Genomic DNA, 16,875 nt, shown 5'->3' with positions numbered 1-16,875 from the left:
TTGTTTTGCTGGACTTCCATCAAATTGCTCAACAATAGCACCACTTATGGTGTGTACAAATATGACTTTTCCACTCTCAGAGTGAAAGTAATTTATCAACAAGTGGTCCTTGTCCCTGTACTGTGGCAAGTCTTTGTGAAATCTACTTTTTAGAGCAGGCTGTGGTTTATGCAACATGTACCTTCGTTACAAATACGCTGTATTTTTTAAATGTTAAGATGCATGAGAATGAAAAACAAGCGTGCTTTTGGAATAATTTTTGAAGGGGAAAGCTGTCCATTGTGCAGACACTCCTTGAAATGAATAGATCTGCATTAAATGTGTTCTTGAACTTGGTGATGGACTTTGATTCTATCCATTGTGGAGGATATTTCACCAGTGTAAGGGAAATGGTGGAAGGGGAGCTGGGTGATTTATCTTTCCATCTCCACCTTTCTGTTTGCCAGCCAGCAGAGAGGTCTTTATTGGTTTTTTGGAACAGTCTGTGGTGGGAACACCCTTCTGCACATGGGAGACTCGTTTTTCTGCTGGAAAGTTTTAACCCACATCTCCTGAAAAGCTGTTTCCCCCACACTTGCTGGTGTCTGTCCCATGTGGGTGCAGCACCACACACCAAACCCAAACAACCTCGGCTGACCCATGGCAGTGACCAGGACCAGCCTTGGGTGCGTGTCCCTGCTTGGAGTTTGGATGATGATTTTTGGTTTATCTGACTGAAAGTTTTAATTTTATCTCATTAGAAATGTGAAATGATGAGCTGGAAAATAAGACAACACAGTGTCACAGTCTGATTGTGTCTTTGTCTTGGAGTGGGAGTTGATGTCCCAAGCTCTCCAGACCCTGATGGGAGGTGCTGGGATCTCACCTGTGGTACAGAAGGGAGGGATCCATCCATGTTCATCTCAGAGGATGGAGGCACAGACTCTCCTTGCAGGCTGTTAGGCCACAGAGGATGCTCCCTAAAGCTCTGCTGGTTTAGAGCTGGGGGAAGGCAGAGCTGAGCAGGGCTTGAAGTCAGACGGTGGCACCCACGTGCTCAGGGCAGACCTTTTGCCACTTGTCACAAAGCCCTGTCTCTCCCTGTCGCCACTAAAAGGATTTAGAGACAACTTGGTATAAGAGGAATTTTATATCTTTTTTTGTGTCTGTCGATATTTCCTTGGAGAGATGCTTTATTTTTCATCTGGATGAATGGCCTTTCCCAGGCATGGTTGACACTCAGCATGTCAGAGATGCAGAGCTGCAGCGTGATCCGTGTGTGCCAACGTGGGTGGCATTGGGAAGGCACCTGCAGCCTGGGACAGGTCATGGCCACCACAGAACCACTTGGTTTTCTGAAAATACTGAAGCCCTAAGTGTTGTTATTGTTGAATTGATGTGAGCAGCCATCTGGAATCTGGAATCACTGCGGAGCAGGGAAAAACTGGGGAGGCTGCAGCATTCCAGGCAGGCAAGATGATGGCTCCAGAGCGGGCAGCCTCGGCTCAGCGTTCCCTGGCTGATCTCAGTTTTGTGTCTCAGCACTGATGTTATTTTAATACAGTTCTATGGCTGGAGTTGCTGTGATTAGCAGAGCAATTTGCAGCGCGTTCTTCAAAATTGCCAATCAATTTGAGCCCAAAATAGATGGAAGCTGCTGCCCAAAAAAGCCCTGAATGGTTTTGTAAAGTCTGAGCAGGATTCGAGGTGCCTCTGTGACGTGCAGGATCCCCAAGCTCCTGCCTTGTGCCCCTTCTCATTGCAGAGTGGAGAACAAGACTGTTGAGGGTAAAAGGGAATGAGGTGTTGTAGGGATTTTGGTAAATCCCTTGGAGGTGGTTGTGTCTCCCTGTGGTGCCACAGAATGCCAAGGTCACACCCTTCCCATGTCCCTTTTACTCAGCAGCAGGGCTGGATTTAGGAGGTTTAGAGATGAGTTGAGAGGAGAAGCGACTTTCTCCTCTTTCAGATGATAACTGTGCACCCTGGTCATCCACTAGCACTGACTTTGAGGGTGGAATTTTCTGGATTTTGACCACCTCGGGCCAACAGCAGTGGCAGCAGCTGCTGGAGCAGCACAGGGTACAGATGGCAGCGTGCAGCCCGTCCATGGCACTCTTCTCCCTGATGGTGTTTCTACTGCCAAGCCAGAGCCCGTGGGCTCCATTTTCCTTTGCATTCCCCCTCTCCTTGCTGTTTGTAGGGTCTGGGAGGAAGATCAGCCAATGTTCTGTTAGGGGGATGGAGATTTTGGGTTGGGGAGCTCCGGGTGCCTGTCCATCACATCCATCTTTCCCTTGGAAACCGAGGCATGCTGCCCCTTGGGCAAACTTGTAGCCAGGACCCGCTCAAAGGTGGTCACCCCTTAAATCTTGGCATGTGTTTGAGGATCAGGGTGTCACAGGTGGGTGACAGAGGGGACATGAGCAAAGCCCACCCAAGGGGGGAACCTCGAGGTGCATCCTGTGCACTATCTGATCTTGGTTTTCCAGGGGAATTGGTACAAAACTATGAATTCATCCTTCAGCTGGAATTCATTAATCTGTTTTCAGTTGGGTTTTGACTTTTTTGAGATCTTACTCTTTACAGTGGGAGGCTGAGAAGTATAGCCAGAAATAAGATGGGATTTGAAGTGATTTTAAATGTTTTTTAGCTTTGCTGAAGAGAAGTTGGGTTTTTTGTTTGGTTTTACTTTTTCTTAGCAGTTCCATAATTGCTCTCAATTTATCTGGGGAACTTTAGAACTGACAATGAAGTGTCCTTGAGAGGCTGGGAACACATTGCTGCTGACTCCTGAGAAAGTTTTTAAAAAGCCAGATTGTTTACTTTGAGGAAAAATGACAAACCCCTTATTTTGTGCAAAGCAAAGCCCTCAGCAGGGCTTGGCGTGAGGAGGAGACAAAGAGAGGCCTGGAGCCTCCAGCCAAGCTGAAGTTTCCCTCCCCTCACATCGTCCCTCGCCTTGTGAGCGCAGATTTGGATACGAGTTTTTTATTTTTACTGAAGAATTGATTTCATGGCTGCCCTAAGTGAGCAGAGCTGTGATGCATTAACTGATGTCAGGCAGGGGATGTTTACCTATTTATCTTGGCTGCGGCAGCGCCTGTAGTATTTTCTTCCTCTGTTCTCCAAGACTCATTAAACGTTACAAACAGCAGCGAGATCCTAATGAAACAATTGCATCCTCATGGCTTGATATGCAAAGTAACACCTCCAGCAAAGGCTGATAAATTCCTGTCTTTATGATTTTTTCTTCCCACTACATTCACATGGAGGGGAAATGTAGGAAATGTATTGACTTTCTCTGCTCTGGAGCCAGCTTGGGAGAGCTGAGGTGCTCACCTGGAGAGGAGAAGCTCCAGGGAGAGCTCAGAGCCCCTGCCAGGGCGTGAAGGAGCTCCAGGAGGGCTGGAGAGGGAGACAGGGGATGGAGGGACAGGATAGAGGGAATGGTTTCCACTGCCAGAGGGCAGGGATGGATGGGATATTGGGAAGGAATTGTTCCCTGTGAGGGTGGGCAGCCCTGGCACAGGTGCCCAGAGCAGCTGTGGCTGCCCCTGGATCCCTGGCAGTGCCCAAGGCCAGGCTGGACACTGGGGCTGGAGCAGCCTGGGACAGTGGGAGGTGTCCCTGCCCACAGCAGGGGCTGGAATGAGCTGATCTTTATGATCCTTTCCAGCCCAAACCATGCCTTGATTTGGGCCCGATGCTGCAGGTGGGATGTTGGCGCAGATCCCTGGCAGCCCCAGGTTGTTCTGTGTCCTCTCCCAGCTCAGGGCTTCATCTCTCTTGGCTTGGGCAAGTGGCTGCTGCATGTGTGCCTCCCTGTGCCCTGCCAGGCCGTGCCAGGAGCCGGCGGATCCTGCGAGAGCCGCGGTGTTAGCGCCGGGGGAGTCCCGGCCTGGCTGATTGGTGTAGCAGGGTTTGAATTCTGCACTGAATATGACTAATAATCCATGACCTGGCTGTGATTATAGATGAAAGAAAGCTGATGAAGAGACCCTGCAGTGGCACAGAAAGGAATTAGCCATTGTCTAAAGCCGGGGCAGTACCGGAGCATTTGGATTTCACATCTGAGATTCACGGGTGAATAATTCAGCACTTGAAAAAATGCTTCAGCCTCAGTGTGACATCTCCACATCTTCTTTCAGTGATATCCAAGACTTTAACTAAACATTGCTTCCCAGGGAGCTGGGGCAACTGTCCAGATACTTTTCCTCTTAAATATCAGCATTCCAGATTGTTACCTGGATACAGATGGAGATTTGGACTGATATCTTAGGAGATGCAATCTCTCTTAATGCTGGATTTTGCCTTCAGAAATCGCCTCCAACGTTCGGCGGAACCCAGAATCTTTCCAAGTAAAATGAAGAGACGTGGCTTTAGATTTAATTGCTGTTTCCATCTAATTGTGCGATCTGCTAAGGCCTGTGGAGTGGGGATGGGGTTGTTTGGTGTGGGGAATTTTGAATAAATGAAACAGTTCTCAATGGGAAAATGTTGGTGGATTTCTTACATGTGAATAGGAAAGCGGAGGAAAAGTAGGTTGTGTGTGAAACAGCCTTGGAAAATGGCTTGATATTTTCTACAGGGGCCCTGTAACCCTAAAACAAAATCCAGTGCTATTAAATCTCTGCATTTGAGTGGAAAGGAAGAACTAGCCAGGAATATAAGTGTTAAAGTGTTCCTACAACCTCAGCTCCGCTTCCTCCAGCGTATACATTAGTATAAGTCTTTAAATAAATGATCACATATTATTCCTCAAATAATTCATCCATTTTCTGAATTATTAGCTAAAAATGGATGGTATCTTATAATTGTCATCAATTCCAACTCCTTATTGGGCCTAATAAGTTCTTTTCTCGGTGTGATAAGTGTTTTGATCATTTCCTTTTCCTACCTCCCTTGATTCTCTTTATAGTCAGAAGCATTCGCTCCTTGGGATGCAGATCACGGGATGAGACTGGGAAGCTGTTTTACCTGTAAAATCTGTGGTCCAGCTGTGTCAGCTGTAGGAAGCTACTCAGGAAAATAAACCCAAGTCAGTAGGTGCTGCATGTTTTCCCTAAGTGTAGCTCGCTTTTAGGCTCACCTTGCCAGGCAGAGCCACTGCACCAAGGTGGTCTCAGGGCAAAATGATGTATTTGAGAGTTGCTAGCTGCTTGTGTAATTAAAAGTTTTAAAAGCAAAACCAAATGAGCAGAAGTAACCCCAGCTTTGTGCTCCGGAGCTGAAAGCACAGGCATTCCTTTCCAAGCACAAGGAATATGCAGGAGTTGCATGAAGTTGGAAGTTTAAAAAGGAAATCTTATGGAAGGGCCCATCTGCTATCAGTGCAGTCATTTATATGTACATGGAAAGGAAAAATCCTTATGAAACTTGGGAGTTGTTCAGGAATATTCAAAGGATCTGGCTAGAGACTGGGGTATAATGTCTAAGGGGATTTTGTCTTCCACATCCCTGTGGAATATCACCCTTTTTTGGGGGGGGATTTCTCATCGTTGCCTCTTTTCTGGCAATCTTTAGTTTCTTGAAGCTGATGGCCTGGGATTTAGCACATGGCATGGCCCTGCTCGTGGGAACGAGATGAGCTTTGAAGTCCCTTCCAACCCAAACAATTCTGGGATTCTGGAATTCCATGTCCTGTAGTAAGGGAACAGCAGCTCCCTGAACCAGTTCTTTGTGTAAAACATGGGAGGAATGAGCCCTTCCTCCCTTGCTCCATCTTAATTCCTTCCTATGCCTAAGCCAAGCACTCCATTGTTTGGTTTCCTATCTGTGCTTTTATGAAAATTATGTGTACTTTAGAAATTAACACTTTTTATCCGGAGTCCACTTTGGCTAATTGCTAATAAGAGACAAACGAAATTTGTTAAAATTTCTTTTTCTCCTATAAAATTTCTAATTTGAAGATATTAGAGAAGAGATATGTTTACCCCACTAGGGTTACTGCAAATATCCTGATGAGCTTTCACATCCTCCTCCGGCACCAGCCTAATTACCCTCTTTAGTCCAAACTTTAACATATTACAAATTTGTACAGAAAAAAAAAATTCTTATTTTCTTCCTTCTTTTTTTAAACCTGGTGTTCTTTTTTTAACAAGGAAAATAAGAGAATATTTCTCATAGGGAAAGAGGCAATGACAAAATTTAGGACTGAGACTTTTCTTTAGCATATCCCTGTGAAATCCAACTCTTTGTGCTGTTTTGACTCTGCATTAATCCATATCTCTAAACAATATTTTACACACCCTTCTTCAGCTGAGTTATTTCATATTACCCACTGTGTGAGGGACTCTGAAACATCCCCTTTCTTCTCTAATCTTAATGCACTTGACCTTGGCCTCTCCTATTTCCTGATGAGGTTCACAGGAAGAGTTTGTTAAGCTTTTCAAACACTGGTTTGTCAATGGATCCATAAATACAGCAGCAGAAAGAGAATCTGGGTAATAATTTCATTTAAATGAAGCAATTCTGCCCATCAAGAAATCTCCATCCCAAACTATTCTTTATTGGGTTTTGTTATTTTAGAGCAGACTGATGTATAATTAGCTTTGGAGAGTCCTTGTGTTTTTGTGAGGTTAATACCCCATGAGCCTGCTGAATTTTCAACCTCTGCAGATTTATGAGAGTTGGAGTTTTCAATCATTCCACTCTAATTTTCTCAGAAATCCAGGCCCTTAACATTTCTGATTTTACTTAACTTCATTTCCAGAGATGAAGTGAAAATGACATGTTTGGAATACAGTCGCTTTTAAGGAGGAAAGGAAAAAACAACATAATGGGCTATCTTTGGGCATCTTGCTACTTAAAGGGAGTTTTGAAAAAAGATGGAGAGAGGCAGACAGGACAAGGAGAGACTAAACTGCCAGAGGGGAGATTTGGGTTAGGAATGCAGAGGAAATTCTACCCTGGGAGGGTGAGAGGCCCTGGCACAGGTGCCCAGAGCAGCTGGGGCTGCCCCTGGATCCCTGGCAGTGCCCAAGGCCAGGCTGGACACTGGGGCTTGGAAGTGGGAGGTGTCCCTGCCATGGCAGGGGTGGGATGGGCTTTGAGGTCATTTCCAATCCAACCCATTCTGTGATTCTATTAATTAGAAATGTTTTTACTCTTGGCCATCACAGCTAAACTAAAGTTTGTGTTCTTACTCATTTTCAGGAGATTAAAATCTCCCCCTCACTTGCCTGTGCTTTTCAAAACTATGCAGCTGCTGACACTAATTATTGCTTCATTTCCTTCCACTTCTATAAAATATGAGAAGATGACCAAAAAAAAATCCCAGCGACTCTTCTTAATCATCCTCCCTTGCTCTTGGTAGGCAGGAATTCTCTTTATGCTTCTTGTCCTCAAAACAGGGTGCACTCCCTGAAACCCTCATGAGATCCACCTGGGCTCCTGCATTTCCTCACCCTCATTATTCCCAGCGGAATATTTACCCAGCCCCATGTGCAAATTCATCCCTCATTGGATAAGAAGGGATATTTAATTCTTCCTGCCTTGAATCATTGAGGTTTCCTCAGGTTCTTGATCTGTCTGTGGGGACGTGGAGTGGAGCTGTGCTCATCTGAGGACACAACCTTTGTTTGTGGCCCTGGACCAGCCTTTTCCCTTCCATTTCCTCAGTCTCTCTGTTCTTCATTTCCCCACGAGCTTCCCCCTCCTCTCCACTGATTCTTCCCTGACTCTTCCCTTTTCTGCTTTGCATTTTGGAGCTCTCCTCTCTGGGGTTTGGCAGCCCTGCCTTCCCTAACCCAGGACAGTATTATGCTGAAACCCTCCACATTTCAGACGTTCCCTCATGCGTTTCAGCTCCTCCAGGATTTTAATTGCCACCTTTTTCCCTTTGTGATACGCTGCTGCTCTTGATGTCTGAGAATACATTTACAGAGAAAGCTCCTTTGGTATTTAACGTGTGCTTTGTCAGGAAGGCTGTAATTTTGTTCACTTCCTTCCTTTCGCCTTTAAGTTGTTTGTGACAGGTCTTGAAACACTCACACCTTATGTCCTCCCAGAGTAAGGTCAGAAACTGTCATTTATTTGAGAGCTGGCTTTAAATAGCCTGTTCTTAATATCATATCTGAGGGTCTGCTGGAGTTGGGGCTTGGGCTCTGCAGTAATTGTTGCATCTGCTTTCAGCTGAGGAGAAGTGGAGGCTTGCTATGAATATTAACAACTCATCCATCCTTTACACCTTCTGGGAACACACCAGTTCTGAAATTGTTTCCTCTTTTAATGGTTTTTGTGTTCTCCATTTTCTCTGCAACCTCCTTTTTCTTTCATCAACTTTATTCCCCCCAGATTTATTCCTAATTGGAGGCTGTTATCTGTATTTATACCTGAACCTATTCTCAGCTAGCATTGGCTCTGTCAGGCCCTACCTTCTTGTAGGGTTTTAAATGTCTCGCTGCTGGGATTGACCCACAAAACCCTTCTTTGTTTCCTATTTCTCCTTCAGTGGGGCTTTTCTCTGGTGTGCTCACCATCATGGATAGGAAAAGCCCAGGGAACTGCTGGGAGATGCAATTTCCTTGTGAGATTTTTCTGGGGAAATAGCTTTGAAACCAGAGCCCTCAAGTCCAACATCCCTTTGGTGGACTGGAGCAGCACTTGGTGGTGGGCAGAGTGGGAGGATGTGTCCACACTGTACCTTTCCTTAGAACTTCACCTTTCTGACCCTGTCAGGTCTGGAAACCTCAGGTACTCTGCATTTTTTCCTTATTTCAGCAAAAATCAGACTCTTTGCCTAGGTAGAAATGAAATAGAGCTTTACTCAGACAGGTGCTGTTAGTATTAAAATACTAACATTACTAATAAAATGTTAGTATTAAAATTAAATAAAACATTAATATTAAACCACTAACATTACTAATGAAATGTTAATATTAAAATAAAATAAAATGTTAATATTAGAATAATAACATTACTTATACCCTAATTTGCTGGCAAGTGAAAACTTTGAGCACTTCATGCCCCAGTTATGAAATTATAGTAAAAAAACAAGGATCAAGTGGCATCCCTGGAATAAAAAGGGTCAGGGAATTTCAGAATCTGGTAGGAAAAGAGCATCCTTCAGGGCAGTGAATGACCAGCCTGGCATTGCTGTAGTTTCTGGTGCTGCCTCACCACAATTTCTCCATGGGAAGTTCTGTCCTGTTTCCTGCTGTGGGACTAAAGAGGGAAAAAAAAGGGGGAAAGAACACAAGAAAAAACCAACCAAGCAGGAAACCACCTGGCTTTTGTCCTCTCCAGAGGTCCAGCTGCCGTGTCAGCACAGGAGGGGTGTGTGTGATGTCCTTGTTGCTGAGAGGAGCTGGGTGCTCAGGGATGGAGCCTGGAGGGGAGGCACAGGTGGCTCAGCATTTTGGGGAGAGCCTGGGTTCTCTTCCCAGCCAGCTCCTGGCCCTGAGCTCTGCTCTGGGCTCTGCAGCAGTCACTGAGGTCCTACAGGAGATGTGGTTAGGAGGAGCATGGAGCATCCCCCATCCACGGGGAGAGCTGAATCCTCTCCTACTATTACTCCACTGACTGTAAATATCTCGGAGACATTTACATGGTATTTCTTTTTAAGTATATAATGTTTTCATTCAAAAGTATCACAATTCTTAAAAGACCTGTCAGAGGCTCTGACATGTAATTAATTTCTCTAAAGCTCTTTTTTTGAAAGATACAACTGCATATATAGAACACCTGCACTTATTCACAATTCTGCAGGAAAAAGAGGTAAAGCTTCGTCTTTGCTTTCTTCCCCCACTTCTCCATAAAAATATTCTCCTTCCCTTTGGATGCTCCCTCTCCATCTCCCCTCATGAGCTACAGCACTCAGGTTGTGGAAGCTGTGTGTAAATAGGGGCTGGCATGTTGAGTTTTTTCTGGGTGTGTGACTTTTTGTTTATTCAGCTTGAAGGGGAAACACTCTTGAACCTTTAATTCCAGAGCAGCCACCACCAGCTCAGAACCTTTTCCACCTCACAGAATTCCCACGTGTGCAGCTGGGCTTTCAGTCATGGGCTCATGGGCTCATGGGCTGTTTCTTATTTTCACCTGGTAGGTTTTTTTTTCCCTCCTCTGCCTGGGCAGAATATTGAGCTCCATGGTGTGATGGTGGTACCCAGGAAATATGAATGAGGTGATGTTCAACCAGCAGTGGATAAATATTTGTATTTATAGATTATATTGAGATATAGATACATAGATTTAAGTGGCCAAGCACTGGATTCTGTGGCAGTCATGACCACTTCATTTGTTTTATCCCCTCTAAGTACATCTAGGGCGTCACTGTGACCATCCCTGGTTCTGCTGGGAAATACCAGGAGCCAGATCACTGCTGCTTCCTGAGGAAGAGTCTGCAGGGAGTCCTTGGAGAGGGAAACCTGTCCAGCAGGTCCCTTGGCACAATTCCTCCTTGGGTTGGCATCTGGGGACTGTGGAGCAGGAGAGGCTGAAGGGGATGTCATCTCCCCATGGCACCTCTGACAGAGCAAAGTCATTGACCTGTGCACTTTGTGAACACCCATTCAGAAAAGCAGCAACAGAAAATGGGCATTTTCTGGCTGACAAAGAAGCAAAGCAGCTTGTTGCTTTCTTTGTAGAGGACAGGCATTGGGCAGATGCATTTTTTGTTGTTGTTTAAAAGGGTCTTTTGTCTTTGTAAAATCAGTGTTACCAGGAACATCCTTAAATCCTAAAATTTGGATGGGCTTAAGTGAGCAGCAAGTCCATCATTTATGTCACTGGAGGTGAGTGAGGCAACATGTCCAGGATTTTTGGCTTTGCAATTTGGGTGTTCCCTTCTCTGTTCAAGGGTTCCTTCCAACCCTGATCCTAAGATTCTCAGATTCTAGGAATTTCTAGAACAAGAAATAATCTGGTTTTACTCCAAGGAACTGGTGAAGGGACATTCCACCAGGACCTTGCTCTGTGTTGGGAGCAGAGGGAGCTGGTGGAGCCTCAGCTGGGACATCATTTTCCAACCACGTTTGCCTCCAGTCCAGCAGCACCAACACCCATGAAACCTCTGGAGTGTCTCAGGAGGTTGTTTAAAAGAGAATAAAAGTGTATTTCGGGTTTCTTGGCCCCCTGGGCTGAAGGACCTGCTCGAAGGCAGCAGGAGGTTTGTGGCAGAGGGTCCATTGTGGTGCTGTGTTTGTGTTCTCCCAGACGTGTGCATGTGGACTGGTCACAGCATGTTTTGTATGGCCCTGTTAGCACTAAAAATAGGGAAAATTGACAGGAATTGTGAGGAATGGGGAATTTCCTCAGCTGAGGGTTTTGGAGGCACTTGCAGTCTTTCACCTGACCTGAGCCATAGGGCTGAAAGGGGTTTCTGCAGGTCAATGAGCCCTGTGTATTGCTGCCACAGCTCTGCATCCTGGCCTTCTCCCCATTCATTTGTCCATCTTGTGCTTAAAACTAGTTGGATTATTGTTGAGCTCCACTGCTTGCTTCCTATTGCTTCTTCCCCTCCATCTCCTTGCTAGCCAGTGACTCTCTGTGGTGCCAGCTGTGATCTGAGCAGGCCGATGCCCTCAAGTCCATGGTGCAATCAGCAACAATGCTTCTGAATTCTTCCTGTGACTGAACTGCTGTGCCTGTCCTTGAGGCACAGCCAGCCCTGCTGTGCTCCTGTCCTCCTCCTCCAAAGGCTGCAGTTCATCTGACCCCACGTCTTTGCGCGTCGCCTTCCTCCCGCCATCCTCTTCCTCCATCCACTCTGGCACCAGTCAAGTTCATAAACTTGGAGCTGGTGCCTGACTTTCTTCCTGCCAGCTCTTCACAACATCGTGACCCCAGCAGTGCCTCTCTTCAGTGGCCTGACATCATCTGAAATCTGTATTCTCTCCCTTTTATACCTCAGTCTGCAGATGACTCCTGTGTTCTGTGCTCTCCTGCTACCCCTGTATTCTCTGCACACTGCCCTCATCCCCTAGACCTCTCCTGCTTTCTTTTTCTTGCCTGGGACCCAGCTGTTCTTCTCCTCTTTGTTATCCCCAGCCTTCTGTTCCTTCTTGTTCTGCATCACACCCGGCCCCTTTGTCAGCTTTTCTTTCCCAGTTGCTGCTGTTTCTCCCCGTCCCTTTTGGGATCTCACCTTTCCTGGTCACACTGGTCCCAAAGGTCCCCTTGTTCAGCAGGTCTCAGCAGACTTGGGTTGTCTGTCCCATTTGTACCTCATCTCTGTCTGCCCCTGTGGGAAGATGGTCCTTCTGGGCCCTTCTCAGTTCTTCCCAGCTGCTTTCTGGAGCTCAGCTCTGCTCTCAGGTCACTGCAGTCGAGGAGAAGCCTTGTCCCCAGGCACATCCCCTTTGTTGTTGCATTTCATTGTCTTCTCCAGCCGTTGGATCTCATCCACAGGAACATCCCTGGTGTGCTTCCCTCCCCCTTGTGCACACACATCCCAAAAAATCCTAGTTCTATGAGATTAAGGGTCTGTAAACTCTCCCCTTGTGCCTGTTTGCTTGGCTGCCTGCGTGCTCGTGGCTTGGCCCCTGCCTGTTCCCCGCTCTCTCTCAAGGTTGGCCCTTGAGTGTCCATCAGAACCAAGGAAAGATGGACTCCTTCCTCATGGATGGGGCTTGGAGCAGCCTGGGACACTGAAAGGTGTCCCTGCCCATGGCAGGGGGTGGCACTGGATGGGCTTTAATGTCCCTTCCCACCCAAGCCACTCTGTGACACCTCAGCCCATGTGTGGAGCCAGTGGTGGTTCTCCTGAGACTCTCTGGTTCTCCTGAGGCTGAAAATATTTTATTAATATTTTCATTAATAGATATTCTAAAAACTTAATTTATTAATACTTCTGTTAATTAAGGCACATTTAACAGGCAGGAGATATTATCAAGGAGACACGAAGCTGTAGCCTGTCAGTGGCAGATGCAGAGCACCTTCCACACTCAGACATTAATCTCCTTCATGGAAAAATAACTCTGATCTCTGCTCTGGCTTTTGGAGTCTCTCCTGCTCCAGCATGTCAGCAGTGAGGAAGGGCACAGAGGGAGCTGAGGCTGTGGGGAGGGTGCTGGCAGGAGAGGGGTCTTACCACAGCAAACAGGCTGGCTTGGAGAGCTTTGAGATGGGGATTTGCATCAAAGGAAAACTCTCGGGGTTAGTTAAATATTCCTCTAAATATGCAAAGGAATGGAGTTACTGATGCTTGTTATTCTTATCTTCCTCTCGGTGTCACAACATCTTTAAGTTGGGTGAAGGTTTCACTTACTAAGGCGGTTGTAAAGATTTCACGTTAATTAAGAGGACTCCACTGCAAATCTGAATATGAATGAAGTTTGGCTGCTGAACCCCAGGGCAATGAGTGCTGTGGGAACAGCAGACACTGACAAATGTTGATGTGAAAAGTAAAAAGCCAAACAAAAAAAAACCCCAAACCCAGAAAAACACCTAAACCAATGCTGCAATCTAGTACCAGTTCTGTGAGAGAGAAAAAAATTGAGTTCGAGTTGCCAGAAGGGCATAAAATAGATTTTGACTTGAATTTGCAGTTAAATTGCTCCTGATTGACAGAAAGTCTGTCAGTCGGGAGCACTGGTGAGGCTTCTCCAGTGCCACCCTTGCCCAGGTTTCAGCCACATCACCCTGTTGTCCACAGGCAGGTGGTGGCTTTGAAGGGTGGGGGGACCTCAGTGGAGGAAGGAGAAGATCTGGGCTGGATCCTCATCTCAGGTCCTTTGCTCTGGAGAAGCCCCACCAAGCTCAGTCAGCCTGGGCTGTTCCTCAGTCCCTGGGGCTGGAGCTTCACCCGTGGTGACAGTGGGGGCACTTGTGGGGGTGTGGGGAATGAGGCTTCCGAGGATGGAGCTCTCGTGGTGAACAGTGAGACTGGAGGTACTTTCCACAACAAACTGCTTTTTTGGGAAAGTTTTTCATACCTGCCAGTGCTTGGAAGGGCAGTGGCTGATAGCGAGGGTGAGCAGCTGTCACTATACATCTGTGGTTTTTTTGCAGCTCCATCGTAAAGTTGCTGGGATGAATCCTCTCCTTCATCTCTCCACTGATCCATCTGGAGATGGATGGGCTTTCCTGGCAGGACATGACTATTGTACCTTTGCACAGCAATTTTGGGTGATGTGGAGGGTGCTGAGCACCTCTCCAGCTCCCAGAGCAGGACTTTGTGGAAGGAAATGCTGATACACAACATTTTCACCTTGCTGAAAATACATGGGACTTGGCTTTTGGAGTGGAAAAGTGACAAGCTGAGAGCCTAAATAAATTGAATTTGTCCTCTTAAGGAGGATGCAGGCAGCATGTGAGGCTGTGTGGGGGTGTTTTATTGTTGTTACTTTTTATTCACGGTTCCCTGAGCTGATCCTGGGGATTGCACTGACTGTGGTTGTGTTTCTGGAAATGTGCAGGTTGGCCAGATGCAGTGGGGCATGGAGTGAACAGAAAGAGGTTAAATTGATGGATGACCAACAAGAGCAGGATTGTGCCTCAGAAGACCAAGAAACTATCCTGATTAATGGGGTGAAAGAAAATGGTAAGGAACTTAATTATGGTACATGAGGGAGCAGCGACAACTTGGATGCCAACTTATTTTCCTAATTCCTTTTCTGCATTTAATATTAGCAGTTTATGGGATCTGCAGTGTGGAGCAGGGGAGTAAATGGGTGTTTTCTGCACAGGAATCATTCCAGCCATAAATCTACATTTTTTTAGGCCTTAACAAGAACTGCTTTTACCTGTGCATGGGCATGGCTGGAAATGTTTTTTGTGCACATGCAATTTGAATTAGAGATTTTAGTTTGGTTTCTTGGGGGAAAAAAGTCATCCAGGACTTCGTAGCCCCTGTATCTGTTGAGAATCTTTCCCTCTCTGAGCATTATGATCCCATGAGCCAATATTAGCAAAATTCGGCTGAAGGATACTTAGTGCCTACAAACTGGGGGGAAATTGGAGAAAGAAACCAGGATTAGTGGGAAAGGAAGGTTGGATTTGTGAGCTTGTTCTTGCCTGTGTCCCATCACCAAGCACATGGGATTCCCCATCCTGTAATCCCTTTTCTGCAGAGATGGGTAGTGTTCCTGGGAGCCACCATGGGAAGGGAAGGATCAGGCCCTTGCAGCAGCCTCCCAGAATGCCCAACTTTGTATCTGTTCCATCGATTCTATATTTGCTTTCAGAATAACTAATTAGGAGTAACAGTACTCAGCTGTCTGAAACCCTGATTGAAATAAATAAGCCTCTGAGCATTTTCTGAGGCTGTTTGGACTGTAATCACTGGCCACTTAAAATGCAGAGGGGAGGCAGAGCATGATGCTTTCATTCTTCAATGTGTTTTATGCTTAATTTCATGGCTTTTTACATTTTGTATTGGCCCATAAATCTTAAGTTAGATAGATAGATAGATATAGATAGATAGAGATATTTTATTTATATATAAATTTGATCCTGTTAGATGTCAAGGACTTGGTCCTCTGACATACATTCAGATCTTTCTGTCAGCTCTAAACAAGGTGGTAGAGACAAATGTTCTTGTTCTTTGCCAAAACCTTGGAGCAGCTCCAGCCATGTGGGTACCCATGAGGACCCCACAGCTCGTGCTGGTGGCAGGTGAGGCACATGCTCACCCTTGCCCCTGGGATGTAATTTGGGAGGTGTCTGTCCCTGCCAGCCCATCTCCTTCCTGACTGCACAGGGTAAATCTGCAGCTGCTGGAGCTGCAGAGGGATTTTATAGCCATGGTCCCTTTGTCTGATCCAGTGGACAGCAAAGGCAGTGCTGCCCTGATCAGTAAGGAGGAGATTTTTAGAACCTCATACCACTTACATGGAATTCAATTAAACAGGGCTTAAAAAGTGCTTTAATTAGACATTCCACTGTAGAGTGCTTTAGGTTAGAACAGACCTTGAAGCCCATCCAGTGCCACCCCCTGCCATGGGCAGGGACACCTTGCACTATCCCAGGTTGTTCCAAGCTCCATCCAACCTTGGACACTTCCAGAGCTCCAGGAGCAGTCTCAGCTTCTCTGGGCACCCTGTGCCAGGGCCTCCCCACCCTCAGAGCTAAGAATTCCTTCCCCACATCCCATCCCAGCCTCCCCTCTGTCAGTTGAAACTTTCAGTTTGAACACTGCTGTGTGGGAGTTGCTGCTGAATCCAAGGCCAGGAGCCAGCACAAAGCTCTGGAGCTGCCACCTCCCCTTGCCCATGTGCTGAGGGAAACTGGGAAAAGTGGTTTTGTTTCTCCAGCATTTTCTGTGTGAGCTGTATTCCCTTGGAACATCACTTGAACACAGGCCTGATTTTAGGAGCCCCAGAACATCAGGTTTTGGCATTTGTATTTCACAAGAGTTAAGTTCACTCACACAAGTATAAACCTAAAGAAATGCCCAGAGACGGTTTAGTTTATATAATAGCAGCTTTGCCTATTGAATGCAGCTTTTGAGATTGAATTTCAGCTTTCTGCCTCCCCCTTCTTTGAGTCTTACAGCATTCACAGACATTCTTCTTTTATCCTCAAATTTTCCATGCTTCCTGTCAGCTCCAAGCTGATTTTTATTTTATTTTACTTCTGAAGTGGAACTGCACTGGTTAATTTGTTTTGGTGCTTAAGGAAAAAGATACCACCTCTGCATTTCTGATCTGAAGACTGGTGGGAGGGACTCAAAAATCAGCTCTTTTATTTATTTCCTTTTTTTAACTGTTTTCAAGCAAGCCAGTCTGGCCTTTCCCAAGTTGTTCATGTTGAAGATGATGACAGGCTTTGCATTGCACTTCTGGTTGGAGTTAGGGAGTCTTTGGGAGAAGGTTTAAAGTCCTGGGAGCGCTGCAAGGCTCCAGCTGCAGTTTGTGCTTTGTTCAGACTTCGCTGATGGCTCCTAAGGCCCCTGTAGCACAAAACTTATGGGAATGAAATTAGGGGGGGATTTGACCTCCTGCTTGGCACAGG

At 46.2% G+C, this 16,875-nt stretch overlaps 1 protein-coding gene across 4 annotated transcripts in view; it reads left to right on the top strand.

The window, feature by feature from the left end:
• NEXMIF (neurite extension and migration factor) overlaps nucleotides 1–16,875 on the top strand; it is a 165,110-nt gene that overhangs the window by 134,963 nt on the left and 13,272 nt on the right. For 3 of the 4 annotated variants that reach the window (XR_012056043.1, XM_032748411.3, XM_072929255.1), the window contains exon 3: nucleotides 14,340–14,464. The exons of the other annotated variant lie outside the window; for it this stretch is intronic. Coding sequence is in view for 2 of the 3 variants with exons in the window: in XM_032748411.3 (XP_032604302.3) it covers nucleotides 14,389–14,464 (76 nt within the window). In the remaining variant the exon portion in view is untranslated. The remainder of the gene's footprint in view (nucleotides 1–14,339; nucleotides 14,465–16,875) is intronic. 4 annotated transcript variants of the gene reach the window in all.

The sequence above is a fragment of the Taeniopygia guttata genome, chromosome 4A (assembly GCF_048771995.1).
Source record: "Taeniopygia guttata chromosome 4A, bTaeGut7.mat, whole genome shotgun sequence".
Taxonomy (NCBI): Eukaryota; Metazoa; Chordata; class Aves; order Passeriformes; family Estrildidae; genus Taeniopygia; species Taeniopygia guttata.
The sequence above is the reverse complement of the archived record's forward strand: the minus strand, read 5'-3'. Positions and strand labels throughout refer to the sequence as shown.